This window comes from Cicer arietinum, chromosome 2 (genome assembly GCF_000331145.2).
Source record: "Cicer arietinum cultivar CDC Frontier isolate Library 1 chromosome 2, Cicar.CDCFrontier_v2.0, whole genome shotgun sequence".
Classification (NCBI taxonomy): domain Eukaryota; kingdom Viridiplantae; phylum Streptophyta; class Magnoliopsida; order Fabales; family Fabaceae; genus Cicer; species Cicer arietinum.
The window spans coordinates 14,962,925-14,979,568 of record NC_021161.2 but is presented as its reverse complement, the minus strand read 5'-3'; the positions used below and the strand labels follow the sequence as shown (position 1 = coordinate 14,979,568).

General features: G+C 31.4%; 2 protein-coding genes across 2 annotated transcripts; both read right to left on the bottom strand.

Annotated features, from left to right (window-relative positions):
• Positions 1-1,181: 1,181 nt before the first annotated feature.
• LOC101507024 (fe(2+) transport protein 1-like) lies at positions 1,182-2,835 on the bottom strand. The gene is made up of 3 exons (XM_004490266.4): positions 2,053-2,835; positions 1,814-1,963; positions 1,182-1,727 (listed from the first exon to the last, which is right to left on the bottom strand). The coding sequence occupies exons 1-3, from the start codon at positions 2,659-2,661 to the stop codon at positions 1,422-1,424; spliced, it is 1,065 nt and encodes a 354-aa protein (XP_004490323.1). The 5' UTR covers positions 2,662-2,835; the 3' UTR covers positions 1,182-1,421.
• Positions 2,836-7,949: 5,114 nt separating this feature from the next.
• Positions 7,950-8,411, bottom strand: LOC140919361 (zinc finger BED domain-containing protein RICESLEEPER 2-like). The gene has a single exon (XM_073365370.1). It carries the CDS (start codon positions 8,409-8,411, stop codon positions 7,950-7,952), a length of 462 nt encoding a protein of 153 aa, XP_073221471.1.
• Between the last annotated feature and the right edge of the window lie 8,233 nt (positions 8,412-16,644).

The following is a 16,644-nucleotide window of genomic DNA, read 5'->3' as shown; positions in this document are numbered from 1 at the left end:
ATTTCAGGTCTTCATATTTATCAGTTACCTCTTAAAACTCAATTTTCAAGCACAAGCCTTATTTCACCATGAAATGACATTTCTTCTAATTTAAAACTAGATTACTTTCTTCACATATGCTTAGATCTAATTTCAGATTGTCTAAACACTCTTGAATTGATCCTCCAAATACAAAAGTTGGTGGAGCATTACGCTGAAAAGTTGCTATCATTTTATTATTATTATTATTATTATTATTATTATTATTATTATTATTATTATTATTATTATATAGTTTTATTCAAAAAAATATAAATATGTCATTAAACAACATATATACATTTGATCAACGTAAATTGTGTGGGGGGTTGTGTATTTTGACTAAGTTTCAATTCGCTAGTGCCAACCATCTCAAAATGGATGGACAAATAGTATTTAAAATGATTTTGGGAAACTTACTTGGGAGCTTTATAGGTAAAACCTAAAGGAGTGAGATTTTATCCTACCACAAGTTGAAATGGCTTACATTAATATTTAAACTAATAAAGCTACAAAAATATTTCGTTTTAAAGTGGGTACCAAAACCTTTAGTCCGTTAAATTTAACCTCATCCAGAAAATAAAAATGAATAATTAAGTTCAAAGAAATTGTGTGGGGAGTGAGATAAGCAACATTTTAATGCAAATGCAGAAAAAAAAAATTCAAAGAAATCAAGAAACTGAATAATTAAGTTCGGAGTAGATTAATAAATAAATGAATAAAACTTAATGCATCAAACTAATTAGCGCGGCAAACACAATTCCTGATCTCCGACGGGAAATCATGTTCAACTCGAGAAGGATGTTATGAGCACTATGTTTAACAAACCTCCATTTTTATAAGATTGTGTTTTCATTCATGTCCCCTTGTACTATTTCAATTATAAATTGGCCTTTACATAGGTTCAAATATCTCCATGTATTATTAAATGTTTGACGTAAAATTTGAATGAATCTTTTTACATTAGTGTTTTTGATAAAATGAAGAAAAAAAAAGTGTTACTTATATCATGCTGTATCATGATTCATAAGTGTACTACTTACCCGTGTTGGTTTGAACCTTTTAATATATGAAGAAAAAACCATAATAATGATCAATTGAGTATACTTCCATTTCTTTGGCAAAGAGTAACAAATGTTTTAATTGGTCAGACAACATTCACATGTTTTCAACAAAATTTTATTAGCTCCATATAACAATGCTCATCAAATAATGCAGTGACAAAAATGTGATGCACAAACCTTAAAATAGAATAATAAGAAACTGAGTACAAAATTTTGTTGCAACTAACCAACTATGATTTTGTAAAGAAAAAAAAAAAACTAACTACGAATGTGGTATTAATGAATGAAATGAAACTAGGATTCTATGAAATAAAAATGAAACTAGCTATAGGATGAATTTTAGGCCCAAATTGCCATAACTGACATGCCTCCTGCGCCAAGCAAAACAGCCACGTAACACCATAGCTGAAGCTTCATTCTACCTTGCAATTTTGCACCCATAAAATCAGCAGCTAATAAATCAACAAGTGCCATACAATTCAGAAGCCCTGCAGATACAGCATTAAGAACCCCTACAACAATGAGTGCAGTTGGACTTGTGTCACTATACACTTTCGACAATCCAATCCCCAATGCAATCCCAAACGGTGTCGTCACTGAGAAGAAAAATATCATTATCGTTTTCATCTTCGTTCCATAATCAGCCTATTACAAAAAATATACCACACCACATCAGACTCAAAAATAATAATAATAATAATAAATAAATAAATAATAAATAATAATAATACCTGAAGTATGCAACCACCCAAACCCATTCCCTCAAAGAGTTGATGGAAGCAAAGGGCAGCAATGAGAGGCCTTATGGTGCAAGGGTTCTCCGAAGCACCCATTGACAAACCAATCACTACTGAGTGCACCACAATTCCTAGCTCCAAAACCTGCATCCAATTCCACACACATCAATTTTAAACAAATCTCAGCTTCATGGTTTTGAATCATCACAACTGCAATGACGCAATTGACTAACCTGAGCCACAACACGGTAACGTAGCAATTGTTCATCTTCAGCATTCACGTTCTTGTCATTTCCATTTGCAACCACATGACCATGACCATGACCAAGATGCTCCAATTCCTTTGGCTCAGTTATAGCCGGATCTTCCAGATTATTGGAAGAAGAAGACAAAGCGAGTTTCTTCTTGAGGAAACTACTAGAAAAGGAATCAACCATAAGAACAAAAACAGCAGATATCATAGCAATGAAAGTGGTGAATGGGAATTTTTGCCAAGGACGCTGAGGTAAACATGGTGATGTTAAATCCTCAAATGAATCCGGCATCACATGCATGTAACCCGTTGCGAGTATAACACCAGAAGCGAAAGCCTTCACTATAACGAAAAGATCTCCGTCGGGTTTCAAAGCAGGAACTGAAGTTGTAAAAATCGGTAAAGATATTCCGATCATACTTGTCACTAATATGCAAAATATTGCAATTACCTTTAACTTCAGTGCTGCGTTTTTGTCGTGACACCCACCTTCGTATTTCGACGAACATTCTTCCCCTGATGCTAATGGCAATGCTACCAATAGAAATACAGAAATTGCAACTAAAAGATTAAAGTTGTTTCTCGCCATTGTAATTATGGCTGTGAAATAAGAAAGAGAGTGTGAAGTGAGCGATGGAAAGGTTGTAGCGATGCGAGGTTTTATAGATGGACCGTTTATCCAATTAGAATTAAAATCGGATGAAATTACGTTGCTGCAGTTGAGAGTCGAGGGTGAAATGTAAGTGGTGTTGGGTAATTTCTTTGATGAATTAAGGGTAGTTTTGGAAGAATATAGGGAGTGTGGCTGCTTGTGTTGGGAATGTGGAAAGTATGATCACCTGAAAAATTTGATTGCTACTGATCCATCGTGGCACACGCTGCGACTTGTTCTTCATTTATAGGGAGTGGCAAAAGTGTGGCACATGTTAAAACAAAGGATTACTCGGGATAGTAACAAACTAACCAACGGGATCATACAAAACGGATGAGCTTGAAATTAGATAAACAAACTAAATAACGGGATCATACACTGAGCGATTTTGATTTACTGTCAAAGATAAACAAAATATGTACCTTGTTTTGAAATTTATATTTAAAGTTTTCATTTTGTTTCATTTTTTAAAAACTATTTTTATTTTTAAAATTTCAAGATTTAGAAAATATGTTTATTTTATTTTTATTTTTATTTTTATTTTTATTTTTTTTTAAATTAAACACGTTTTAAATACATTTTAATATTATGAAACATAAATATATATACTATATAAAAGTAGTGCAATAAATATTATAAAAAATTATATACTAAACAATACCTCAATTAAATTAGTATCTTATTTATATTTTATTTTACATTATTATATAATTAATTTCGTATCTCTCCAATCTGTTATCTCAATTAAATTTATTATTAAATGAGTCTTATCAATAACTAAGTTACTTTCATTTGATAATAATTCATTTATTATAGATATATGTTAATATTTTTTTAGTGACGTACACGTGTGATCGTGTAGAGAATGCTTGTGAACAATTACTACCGATGAAGCATTGTGCTTTATTTTTACTCAATGAGAGTACTTATTAAGTATGAAAATTTTACCCTCTATTCACTGCAAGAAAATATTTGAATACTTAAGGAAGTTAGTATGTGAGTAAATTAATTTTTTTTTACGAAAAAACTTTGTGTATTGCTTAAAAAATAATTTATTTTTTTTAATTAATTTTGACGATTATTCGTAAATAACATTAAAAAAGTTTGTGGGTAAAGAAAAAAAAATGCGTAACCCACTTAAATTTTGCGAGATTTATTCGTGTTATTTTTGCTATACACTACATTTTACAGCGCTTGTGTTTAAAACGTTGTAAAAGCTATGGGAGAGCATTTCAATTTACAGCGCTTTTACAAAAAACGTTGTAAAAGGGTTGCTTAGATAATTTCTTTTTTTTTTTTAGAAAATTTTTTTGTTGAGTTTTATAAAAAAAGGTTTATGTGAAAACCCAAAATCTGTTCATTCTCAACACCAAAAAAGAACTCATTCATTCAAAATTACAACCTAGACAACTCTAAACCCTTTTTTTTTTCTTCTTCCAACCTCCTCCAGATTGCAACTCCCTCCGTCGACTCCGACCACTCTAGATGCCGCCTTGTCGATCGCTCTCTCTCAAGGGTAAGTTATCTTCCTTTTTTTATCATTCTCAAACTTCATCTGGTCCTAGGTCTCTTCCAGTGCTCAAAGAAGTCGTTCGGTTCAGTGAGTTTCGCCTAGTCCCGTTCAGTGAGTTTCACAGTCGCCCTCACTAAAGGAAAAGACTGACCCATTCGGTGGCTTTCGCAATCGCCCTCACTGAACTGACTTGAATCTGAACTACGATTCATATCGAGTCTTACCGAAATCTGAACAAACCACCGCCTCTCAGAGCTCTTTGGCCGCCACTTCAACGTCTCACTCACAGGTTCTCTCGTTCTCTCTCGTTCTATAGTTCACTCTCTCTTTCTCTCTATCTCTCTCTCTCTCTCTCTCTCTCTCTCTCTCTCTCTCTTGTTCGTCCTCTCTCATTTGCTCTCTGTTTCACTCTCGTTCGTTGTCGTTGTCTCGTTTGATCTCTCTAATTTGTTCTATTTTCATGATTATTTGTTGTGTAAATGAATGTTTATTAATTGATTTGCAAACCCTAAGTCGTTCTCTCATTTTATTTTTGCACAACCCGTTGAAATCCCTAACATCTCATTTCACAAGTAAGAGCTTGAAAATCCCTAACTCTGTTAGTTTAATCTATTAGTGGTAATTAATGAATTGTAATGAATTTGTGTTTGGTTTGCAACTCTATTGATTACTTGGGGAAATACAGATGTTAGTGAAGCTGAAAGCAACGAAGCTGGGAGTTTTGATGTTATTAATTTATGTCCACATGAAAATTATTAAGCTATGATTCCAATTTTAAAGGAAATCTCTCCAAATATCGTGTTACTTGAGTAATGTTACTTGTGAATTTTCCGTGGGTAAGTATGTGTTTTTACCCACGGAAACTCTATGAGTAACGTTACCCACGGAGAATCGATGAATCATACTATCTACGGACATTCCTTAAGTAATTGTACCCCACTGCTTGTCCGTGGGTAAATATATTCCTACGAGCGAAATAGCTACGAACCTATGTCCGTGGGTAATCTGTGAGTAATTTGACGTTACCTACGGACTTGCCGTGGATAAAGATAAAATTTGTTGTAGGTAACAAACGTGTTTCTTGTAGTGATTCGGGGTAGATATCGGGCGGTTTCGAGTCAAAAGTATTAAACCGGCTCAATTCATAGGTGATATTTATTAGTTTAATTTTGTCCATGTTTTTATAAAGGTATGTCTAGTTCGGGTTGTTGGGTGGGCAAAAATGAGTTGGACTTATTGGGTCTTTTTTGCTCTTTTTTTTTATTTATTGTGCTTTTTTTTTTTTGCTTTTTTTTTAAAAAATAAATCTGGTCTTATATAATTGGTTATATATAATACAATTGTGGTCCATTAAAAGAACTGACTCAACCTGCCAATCATACTTTGCACTTGTTTTATATCTTCATTTTTTTCTAAATCACAATTTTGTATAATAATCATGCATCACGCTTGTTTTATATCTTCAATTTTTCCAAATCACAATTTTGTATAATAATCAATCAAAGTTTTGTTGTATCATTGTTCTCAAGCACATAGCATTTGCAATTAGCCACATAAAGTCTAAGGCTAATATTAAATCACAAATTCATCAGCAACATAAGTCACAGTCGCATGACAACTCAACCGATATTAAATTAATTAAAATTCAACATTATAGGCAATATTGTTGCACCACGAGGATTTACTGGTAATTTCAGCAGCATGAATATTTCTTCTGCACACATATAATACAAATTAAAAGAAAAAAAAGTTGTAGAACAGAATAATATCGGTGTTCAAATCAGAAAGAACTAGTGCCAATTGCATAACATAATAACATCAATGTTCAAATTAGAAAGAACCAATGACAACTGCAAATAAAATAACATCAATGTTCCAATTAGAAAGAATCAGTGACAGTTGTAGAACAGATTAACATCACTTGATAAAAAATATAAAATACATGATATATAACCAAACTAATTCAACAACAAAATTTGTAGAAAAATACCCCAAGAGTAGTGAGAAATTTGCTTCAGCTTTGTTTTGTTCTCATAGCAGTGAGACTCCACCATGACATCTATGTTTCAAATTTAAAACAAATAGTTATATCAAGTTTTCATATGCATTGCATACCCAACAATTGAATTGTAACAAAGTTGCAAAGATTAACTTACACAGGTTTCTTTTGTCAATTTTAATCCAATGCCACAAAATTAGAAGTTGATGCAAAGATATGGTAAGTTGGTCCAATGCCACAAAAGTATGAGTCAGGTGGTTTGTAATTTATTATATTGACAAGTTATACAGTAAAATGACAATCAAATTAAAACTTACAAATACATCCTCATTAGTGCAAACAATAGCAAGCTCCTTCAAAAAGCTTTTTTGCTCCATCTTACCTGCGAAGCCTTCTTGATCCAAAAAGATATGGCCAACTTGTTCCAAAAAGATATGGCCAACTTGTTCCAAAAAGATATGGCCAACTTGTCCCAAAATCCATAATTATCTCCCAAAAAATAGTGGTTGGTTGATTGGTTGTGCTATGACTGATGATGAGTCTTGTGTGACTCCAAAAAAAAAAAAGGCAGCCTATAATAAATAAATAAAAACTGAACATAATTAAAACAATAAAACTAAACATAATTTAAAAAAAAAAAAAAGAACATAATTATGAAAGAATAATCATAAATTGGACCTTCAACAATTTAAACACAGTTTGAAGGTTGTGATTGAGAAGAAGGTAGTGGACCACTTCCGGCTGAGATTCCATTTAAATCTACAATACATTAAAAATGAGTGAATTATCATGTTAAACACATATAAACATTACATATAACAGTTAATACAATTTTTTTTATAAAAAATAAAAATAAAAATAAATAAAAAGCAGCGCACCTGCTAGTACTTCCTCTGAAATCTCATACTCCTCATCAAATATGAAGTCTTTAAATTTATAAAAAGAGGACTTCAACCAATTATGGGTGCATACTAGAGCCCCTGCCATTTTTTGATTTATAGAGCTTCTATATATCTCTAAAACACTACCCCCGGTGCTGAAAGCACTCTCAGAAGCCACAGTAGAAACTGGTGTAGGCATAATATCTCTTACAATTCTAGAAAAAATTAGATATCGACAAGCATTGTGTTTCCACCACATTAGAATCTCAAACTTTTCTACAAACTCTATACACTTCTCAATAGTGTACCTCTTAAGTTCATTTTCAACATCAATTGAATCATTTTCCCTTAAATATTTTTGAAAAGCATTTTATCATTGTAAGTGTGCACTTGTGGGACCAACAACGGTTGTTTCACAAAGGGAAACAACTCCACCAACACTAGAAGATAAAGTCTAAAGTGTTGTATCATAAGCATGCTTATACCACTTGTTCACTTTAGTTAGATTATCATGTATGCTTGTCAAAACATTTTTTTTAATTGGTTTATCACCATACATATCATTGAAGCACCAGTCCACATACCTTAACTTGTATCGGAGATTCAAAATAACACCAAAGTAAAGGAGCTTATTTATGTTAGATTCATTGCCCCAATACTTGGTGTACTTCACCAACATTTGCTTGCCCATTGATGCTAAACAAGCGTTAATGTCCATGGATGAACATTTAAGTTCAATAAAGATGGAAGCTAATTGGGGAAAAGTCATATGCAAACTTGTTTGCTGTGAGGTTTAAAACACTTTTGTTGCATCATAAAAATACTTCAAAAACTAAACAAAGCACTTGCCATTTTCCCAATCATTATCAGTGGGGGGAGAAGCTTCTACAAAGTATTGCATATAGCTTATATCTTCATTTTCAAGCTTACCAAAGTCTGGTTTAAATTTTACAGTTGCTTCCAACATCAAATATGTTGAGTTCCACATTGTTTGAACATAAAGATACAACAATTTCTTGCTTGCAATTCCAGTAAATTCTATATATTCCTTAAACTTTGCAGTCCTCTGTGGTGAAGATATTACAAACCTCACAAAATTTCGAATGGAAGAAATTAAAGAGTCGAGGTCTATCAATCTTTTAGTCATCACCAAGTTGAGTATGTGAGCACAACACCTCATATGAAAAAAAAAAAACCCATTCAACAATAGCTCATTCATGCTTTTTATCATTTTCTTCAATAATCTTATTGCGACATCATTCGATGATGCATTATCAACTATGACAATCCTCATTCCCTCAATACCTTCTCAAGCTTCATAGCAATTGTCTCACCTCTATAATTTGGAACCACACAAAAGCTAATGATTTTTTTTTTGTTGGTAATTCCACTCATTATCAATTAAGTGGGTTGTGAGGGTCAAATAATTAAGATTTTAAATAGAAGTCCAACAATCTATAGTAACAGCCACCCTACTACAATCAGACTTGAAGAACCCTTTCAACCTAATTTTTTCATCTAAATACAACTAAAAACAATCTCTTGCTACAATATGTCTTGATGGTACGGTAAATTGGGGCTGCAATTTATTGCATAAGTACTTGAATCCCTCCCCTTCAACTACTATAAAGGGTTGCTCATCCAAAATGATAAAAACAACCAAATTTTTTCTACATGCTTGAGCATTAAATCTAGAGCTTGCTACAACAAAACTAGACCCCTCACTTGTTGGAAATTGTAAAATAATTTGGTTAGGGTCAGTTGCTACATTTAAAGGATATTGTATGCATCTTTTTATGTGATGTTTCATAGAAGTACCATGTGTCTTAGCTTCACAATAATAATTTTTATGGCAGTATTTACAAGCCGCAATTCTAATTTCACAATTACGAATTTCATTAAAGTGGTCCCAAACCTCATAAGTTTTTCTATAACTACCTGCATTGCCTTTTCTCTTCTTCGCAATTGGAGGAAGAGTAGTTGCAGGAGCATATTATTCATTAGGTTGGTTAATAGAAGGATTAGGCGAATGATGCTCCATCACAGTAATTCTGAGCAACTCGCATTTTGTTTTTTAATTGACGATTTTATTTGATTAACAACTAATTGACTAGTTAGTTAGTTTAGCAATAGAGTCACTTGTTATCATATAAAATTCATACAAATTCATACAAACTCAAACAAGTTCAGCCGATAATCATATTATTTTAGCATAGCATAAAATTATATAACTATATAAGTTCATAATTAGACATGTTCACGACTTGGTTTTAAATGAAAACTGAACCACAAAAACAGCTTGAGAAAACTGAACCAAACCGAACTGAAACTGTAACGACTTCATCTGGACTAGACTGAACCGGTTCTGCAATTTGGTCTGGTGCACCGTGGTTTTTAATGCAGAACTGAACTAATTTATTAACCTATTAAAAAATCAGCATGTGATTTTTCCAGAGGAAACAACTTTTTAATTGAGTGGTTGATAGAATTAAATTTAGTTTAGTTCTTAAGTTATATAAGTAGTTTAGTTTTTTTAATGGCAGTTTGGTTCAGTTTGGTTCAAAACAGTTATTTGAACACCCTTACTCATAATCATAACACATAATCTAAAAAATCATGTAGTCTAAAACACCAGATTATTAACATAGACTTAATTAATGATTGTAACCAGATTTAAGAAATAGACTTGATTACTATATCACATGAAGCATATTATTAGCATGCACTAGAGAGTAGACAAGTTAAATTATTCTAAAAAATCTTGAAGTTAAATATAACATACACCGTCTCTTTTTAACAAGTTGATTAACAAAATATTTACAATGTGTTTAACTTACAATTTTTTGGCCTAACTCCTTGCATGCTCCTGCCTCCTTGGTCTTGCTTCATTATTCCAAACCAGAAAAAGTTGAAAAAACACTAAGTAAGTATTGAGCAGAATCTACAATGTAGCAATATTTAATTATAATGAGACAAACATGAATCTAAAACTAAACATCATAAACAAATCAATGATAAATATAAAACTAAATAATATAAACAAATCAAACATGAATGTTAAACTAAAAAAAATAAACAAATCAAACATGAATGTAAAACTACAAAGAATAAACATATCAAACATGAAAGTAAAAAGTAAAACTAAAAAGAATAAACAAAGTAAAAATGATCATTAACTCAGGAAACCTAACTTACAACCTTATGAACTTAGAATACATTAACCCCATAAAACATTGTCGATTAAAATACATCAAACCAAAACTCAGAAATTTCAAGAACATAAACCTTAAAATAGAAAATACAAGATTATAAAACATCAATCTACAAAAATAGCAAGTAAAAAAACTAAAAATAACTACAAATGTAAAACTAATAAATCTAAATTTACATAAACTACAAATGAAAGCATTATCGATTGGAAAAACGAATCACAATAAATTCCATCATTATCTTAGAAACATGAACAATAGTAGTATAATCAGTACCTAAGAATTCATAAAATACTAAAAAATCATAGATTAACCTTAAAAATTTAAAAATACATTAAGAAACCTTAAAAGAAAGCTCTATATATTATTAGTACCTAAACATAATGGAAAAATCATAAAACAAATGTTAGTGAAAAATATTACACCCTAACACAAAATAGTAACTTCAATGAGAAGAACACATCAAAACAAAACACAAAAGCATATAATATCATTCAAGATAAACATTGAATAAATAAAGAACAACTTTTTAAGATAAACATATAATAAATTTTCTAAAGATTAGAGAGTTAGGGTTTGGTAATAAATTCAAAAGAAACTTACCAGAAATGAGAACAATGGTGACAAAAACGATAGTGACGGCAGCGATGGTGACCGTGATTGTGAGCAACAGAGACGAGACTCCAAGAGAACCGTTTGAGACTAAATCCTTGAGAGAGATGAGAGAGACGAGAGAGAGAGAGAGAGAGAGAGAGAGAGAGAGAGAGAGAGAGGCGGATGTGAGTGATTGTGTCGAAATTTGAATTGACGTCAGTGCTAATTGGGCTAGGCTGCTGGGGGATTGTGTGTTATTGGGATTTTTTATAAAAAAAATTGTCTTAGACAGGTTGTGGCTTTGTGAGACGTGAGTGTATAAAACTAATAATATTAATCTATAATATAAAAATAATAATATAATTCGATCAGGTTCGAGTACCGACAGATCAAAATTACTCATTCGAACTCGACCGTGTAGACCCATGTGAACCCTTATTTTTCACCCGCTCAACCCATATACTCGAAGAAACTCATCCACAAACTTAAATTTTCTATTGGGTCGAAATGTAATATAACTCGTCGCTGAAAAGTTTTGAAATGTAATATATTTTTTTAAAAATAATTAAATTTTTTATTTTAAATATTTTATTTATAATATTAGTGTCAATTACATTAAATATATTTTTTGAAATCAGGTATAAGTAGAGTTGAGGTTTCTGCTATAATAGCGACTATAGATTCTATAGATATATTCACCACTATCAGATAATATTAATGATAAATGATTTTATAAGTTTTGGTTTTTATCGTACAAACATATATTTGATGTTTTATTTGAAATATATTTTGTAGATATTTTTCTCTTGATAAGTTGAATTCGAATGAGCAAAAACTATTGGAAGACAAAATGCAATAATAATTGTTACCATTTGGTATGATAAAGTTACTGAAAACAGAGGAAGAAAATACAAATTAATTTTGGGATGCGCAAGAGGTGGAAGATATAAATCAAAATCAACAGTAACTTGTTCTCCATGCAAATTGAGATGTATATCATTGAGTATCAGTGAAGGATGGAAAATTAGTGTTCCTTGTGGAACACACAATCACGATTTAGCGGATACTTTAGACGGTCATTCGTATTTGGGGAGTTTAAATGAAAAGGAGAGAAAAAAATTTCAATGACGTGTATAAGCTTGCACTAAGATTCATTTTGAATGCTTTGGAAGAGATAAATAAAGAGAATGTCACAATTCCTACTTAGGTAATGGATTTATGGGGAAAAAAATTGTATTTTCGACTAGTGTGGATGAGTATGATCATCACTTGCAACACTTTGAACTAGTGTGTGTTGATATTATCCTTTTTGTTGATTATGTTAAATATTCAGGGTTGACACCTTACAAAGAAAGATTTGTCCTGGTTTGGACCAATAGAGTGATGCATTTAGGGAACACAACGTCCAATAGGTACCTTTAAATTATCATTTGTTTTGTTTTAGAAATATCATTTAATAATTTATGTGATTTGTTTTAATTTGTGTTATTTAATTTATTTGTAGAGTTGAGTCTGCTCATTGGAGATTGAAAAACATGCTGCAAACTAGTAATAGAGACTTGTGTAAAACTTGGGATGTTGTGAATATGATTTTGAAGAACCAACTGCGTATCATCAAATCATCTTTTCAGAAAACCATTATCGATATTAAGCATGGATACAATTCATCATTTTATCAAAGATTACATCATCTTATATCAAGGAAATGTTTTAAAAAAATCGACAAACAATTAAAGAGGATAAAGATTATAGGTACTAATAAAACAAAATGTATGGGCTCAATCAAAACAACTCATGGATTACCATGTGCTTGTGAGTTGACAAATTTGCAGATATCTGGTAATGTTATCCCTTTATATAGCATTCATGTTTTTTGGGGAAAATTAAGCATTGAGCATGAATTGGAGGATAAAGAATCTTTATCATAATATGACTTTTTAGAAGAGTCGAAGGCAATGAAAGCATACTTGAAGGCACAAGATATTGTTGGTCAAAGGATATCCAGGACAAAGATGCGTGAACTTGTATTTCCACATATAACAACATTGTTTGCACCACCTACTAAAGTAAAAACCAAAAGAGCTACTAAAAAGAGAAAAGAATTTGATGCTCCTTGTGTTCCTTCATATTGGGAGTATGTCGATGTCTCTCATGGATCTCCAAAGCAACATCTCAAGAATCTGCAAATCAATCATCACAACGATCTACAAGGCAGCCATCTCAAGAATCTACAAAGCAACCATCTCAGTATTCTGGAAATCAATCATCACAGTGGTCTGCAAAACAACCATCTCAAGAATTTTCAAAGCAACTATCTAAGATACATTTTCCTACATTTATTCATCAATATATTGAGGACATAATAGATGTGACTTATGAAAATTGTGGGTATCGCGCAGTTGCAACAGTGTTAAGTTGGACCGAAGAATCTTGGTTTTAGTTCGAATCCAATTGGATAAAGAGATTAATCTACATCAAGACTTTTATTCTAATGTTTTCGATGACAGTGTTGAAACAGTGCGGAACTCATTGAAGATTTCTAGTTTGGGTGCTCAAGGAAAAGATAAGTGGATGACAATACCAGAGTTAGGTTATGTGATAGCAACAAGATATAATGTCATATTAGTGTCGTTATCTCTTAACTTGAATATGACATTCTTTCCATTGAACAAAACACCATTAAAAGATTCTTCTCTTAATTCTTTAATAGCAATTGGGTTCGTCAATGAAAGTCATTGGGTACATGTAAAATTTATGTTTGATAGTACTGTTTAATAATAAATTGTTTAATATTATCTTGTTCAGATAAATTAATGTTTAATATTTTCTTATTCAGATCAAATTGAAGTTTGATTGTCATTTGCCACCTACCTCACAAAAATGGAGAGACTTTTGTAGTAATTGTGCAAAGACATGAGAAATAGCTTATGCGGGCTCTTGAACATCCTCGTTAACCTGCTCTTCTTCAAGCTCCTGAACATACTGCTCATGTTCCTCAGATTCCTCATAATTCATCTGTTCAGGCTCATAGACATCCTCTTGAACACTTTCACCACTATAATCACGTCTTGATGCTGATGAGGTGGATGGTTTGCTTGATTCCTTTGTCTATGTGATGTTGTAGGTGGAATTCTATCGCGCTACCAGCTCCCACTATGCCTCTAACGATAGTGTAAATAATTTGTCCGAATGCACCTCTGGTTCTAGACACTACAAACTTTAGTTAAGATGATTATTATATCTATAAATAAAAAATTAAAAAAAATAGAAAATTTTAAAATTTTTGGAAATTTCAAATTTTTTAAAAGTTTCGAATATTTGAAATATTCGAAGGTTTTCCTATTTGGAAACTTTAAAAAGTAAGGTAGCATAGATTGACTTTCAATTTTAATGCTTCCATATTTTGATTTTGAGTGATTGATCTTGCTTAAATTTAATTAGTTTGACTTTAATATTAAAGTTTTGATTATATCCGTGTGACTTTAGTTTGAGTTTAAAATGTTTTTTCAAGCAAAAAAAATATAGAATTGTGAAGAGATGGTAAAGTTAATCTAAGTCTAGCTACTGATCTAAGGATCAAGAAGCAACATCACTAAAGACTACTTCGATATTTTTATGAACTTCTAAGTTTTATGTAGTTTTTGGGTATGTTTAGACACTAAACCAATGTTTTAGTTTTTAAATATTTAAACTATTTTATTTATTAGTTTAATTAAGTTTGATGTATAGATGTTGTACTTTTAAATAGATAATATAAATGAAATTGAGTTATTTATAATTATATATTTGTTGTTTAATAATATGAATGATACTTATGAATATTTTCATTTGAATTTAAGATTAATTATTATTTAATAAGCTATCAAAATTAAATTAATGAAAAATATATAAAAAAAATAAAAATAGGTTTGCGACGCTTCACTTTTGGAACAGAAAAAAAAAAAAGAAAAAAATAGGATGTCTAGTTGGAACTGGCACAAAATTTTAATGAAGGCGGTTAGTAACCGTCGCAAATACTACCGTACGAAATGTAAGGATCGTACAATTTGTCAGATGTCTTGAATCTTCACATTTATTGTGTCTTTTCTTAGTTTTATAATGATTCAATGTATCTTGATCATTAAGTCAGGAAAGTCAAAGGATGTACGCATCAAAGGATCACATTATTGTGGATGCTTAAATCAAAGGATGACTTCCACCTAAGGATAACATATTATTTGATTAAGCCAATTGAGAGACAGTGAATGTTGAAGTGTTGATTCCTTCTTTAGTATGGGCTCATAGTATTGACTTCTCACATAGCATTGAATAGAGGGTCAAAGTTTTCTTTAGTTGCGTTTAACAAATGTAAGTGTATTATAATAGGCATTAAGACGTGTTGATTAGAATATCATAGAGGCGTGTTGATCAAAGTCTTGACTCGGTTAAATAGAGAATGAGTAAAAAAGCGTCTTATTCTTAGATGATCCCTATGAGAGCTTATTTTAGAGAATCTGCACACTAAGAAAAATACATTAACACATATATTATTCTCACCAATATTTTATTATCATCAAAATAAGAATTAAGTGTCATTGTTCTTCAAACCAACTTAGTTCTAACAACTATTATCTATTAAAGGTAACTTACTGAAATTCATTATCTTGCGACATCTTTAGTGTCTTTGTTTTCTTCGATCGACAAATAGCTAAATGTTAAAAATTCTGCTTTTGTTTCAATTTATATTGGTATGAATTACCATATGAAGTTAATCATCATATAGTTGAGTTTGAATATGTTTTACTATTTAAGATCTGTAAATTTCAAAGACCTTGCATTTTGATTATGTTTCAATAAAATGTCTGATTACAAAAAAGTCCCTAGCCTAGCCTAGCTGTGATTGAATGATGATAATATAAAAGAGAGATTACTCTATGGTTGGCATATTCAAGGGAAGTAGGAGGATCAAAGTTATGTTTGACGCTGAAGACTCTCTACATCGTTTCTGATCTAATTTCACTCCATTCAAAGTGGTGGAATAGTCGGCGCCGATTGTAGGTAATTCAAGCATTTACAAAATCAATGGTGGTTATTGGCAAACTGCTTCCATGGTCTGTTCTTTCTGAATCAGTATCGATAAAGATTAATCATCCAACAAACATTGTTGTAGCAGTTATCACCCAGCTGCCTCTATTTTAATTTTTGCTCAATCTTTAAAAAATTTATGAAATGTTACTTTGACTTGGTTACCAAAACCCTATATCAAATTGTTAAATCTCGCTATTAAAATTCTAAAACATGAATATCAATTAGGTTTGACGATTTGCAAGAATAATCTTTATTGTAGAGTTACCATGTTTAAGGGTGATCCACCTATTATGTTGTCGATTTAGCATGAAAAACTTTTAAAAAATATAGAAATGGATTGTTTCATGATAGGTTATGCCCATCTGGAAAGGATTTTACAAATTCTCATTTGCTTCTATCGAGGATTGGCAAAGCATTCCAACAGGTGGAACATGGAATTTAAAAGCTGGTCTTTTTCGAGTTTTTTCTTTGACAAAAGATTTCGATTCGAATTTGATAAGAAACACAAAGATCCAATGTTGGATTGTACAATCTACCTCAAGAATATTGGAGGCCAAAGATAATTTTCACAATCGCTTCAGGTATTGGCACTCCATTATCTATTTATGAAGCAACCAACTCAAAAATCTAGAGACATTATGAAAAATTACCATTCTC

Excerpts from the sequence above, each read along its gene's own strand:
- LOC101507024 (XM_004490266.4), bottom strand. The coding sequence starts at position 2,661 with ATGGCGAGAAACAACTTTAATCTTTTAGTTGCAATTTCTGTATTTCTA. Across the intron at positions 1,964-2,052 it reads GTTACCGTGTTGTGGCTCAG|GTTTTGGAGCTAGGAATTGT; the intron begins GTTAGTCAATTG and ends AATTGGATGCAG. Across the intron at positions 1,728-1,813 it reads TGGGTGGTTGCATACTTCAG|GCTGATTATGGAACGAAGAT; the intron begins GTATTATTATTA and ends TTTTTGTAATAG.
- LOC140919361 (XM_073365370.1), bottom strand. The coding sequence starts at position 8,411 with ATGAGGATTGTCATAGTTGATAATGCATCATCGAATGATGTCGCAATA.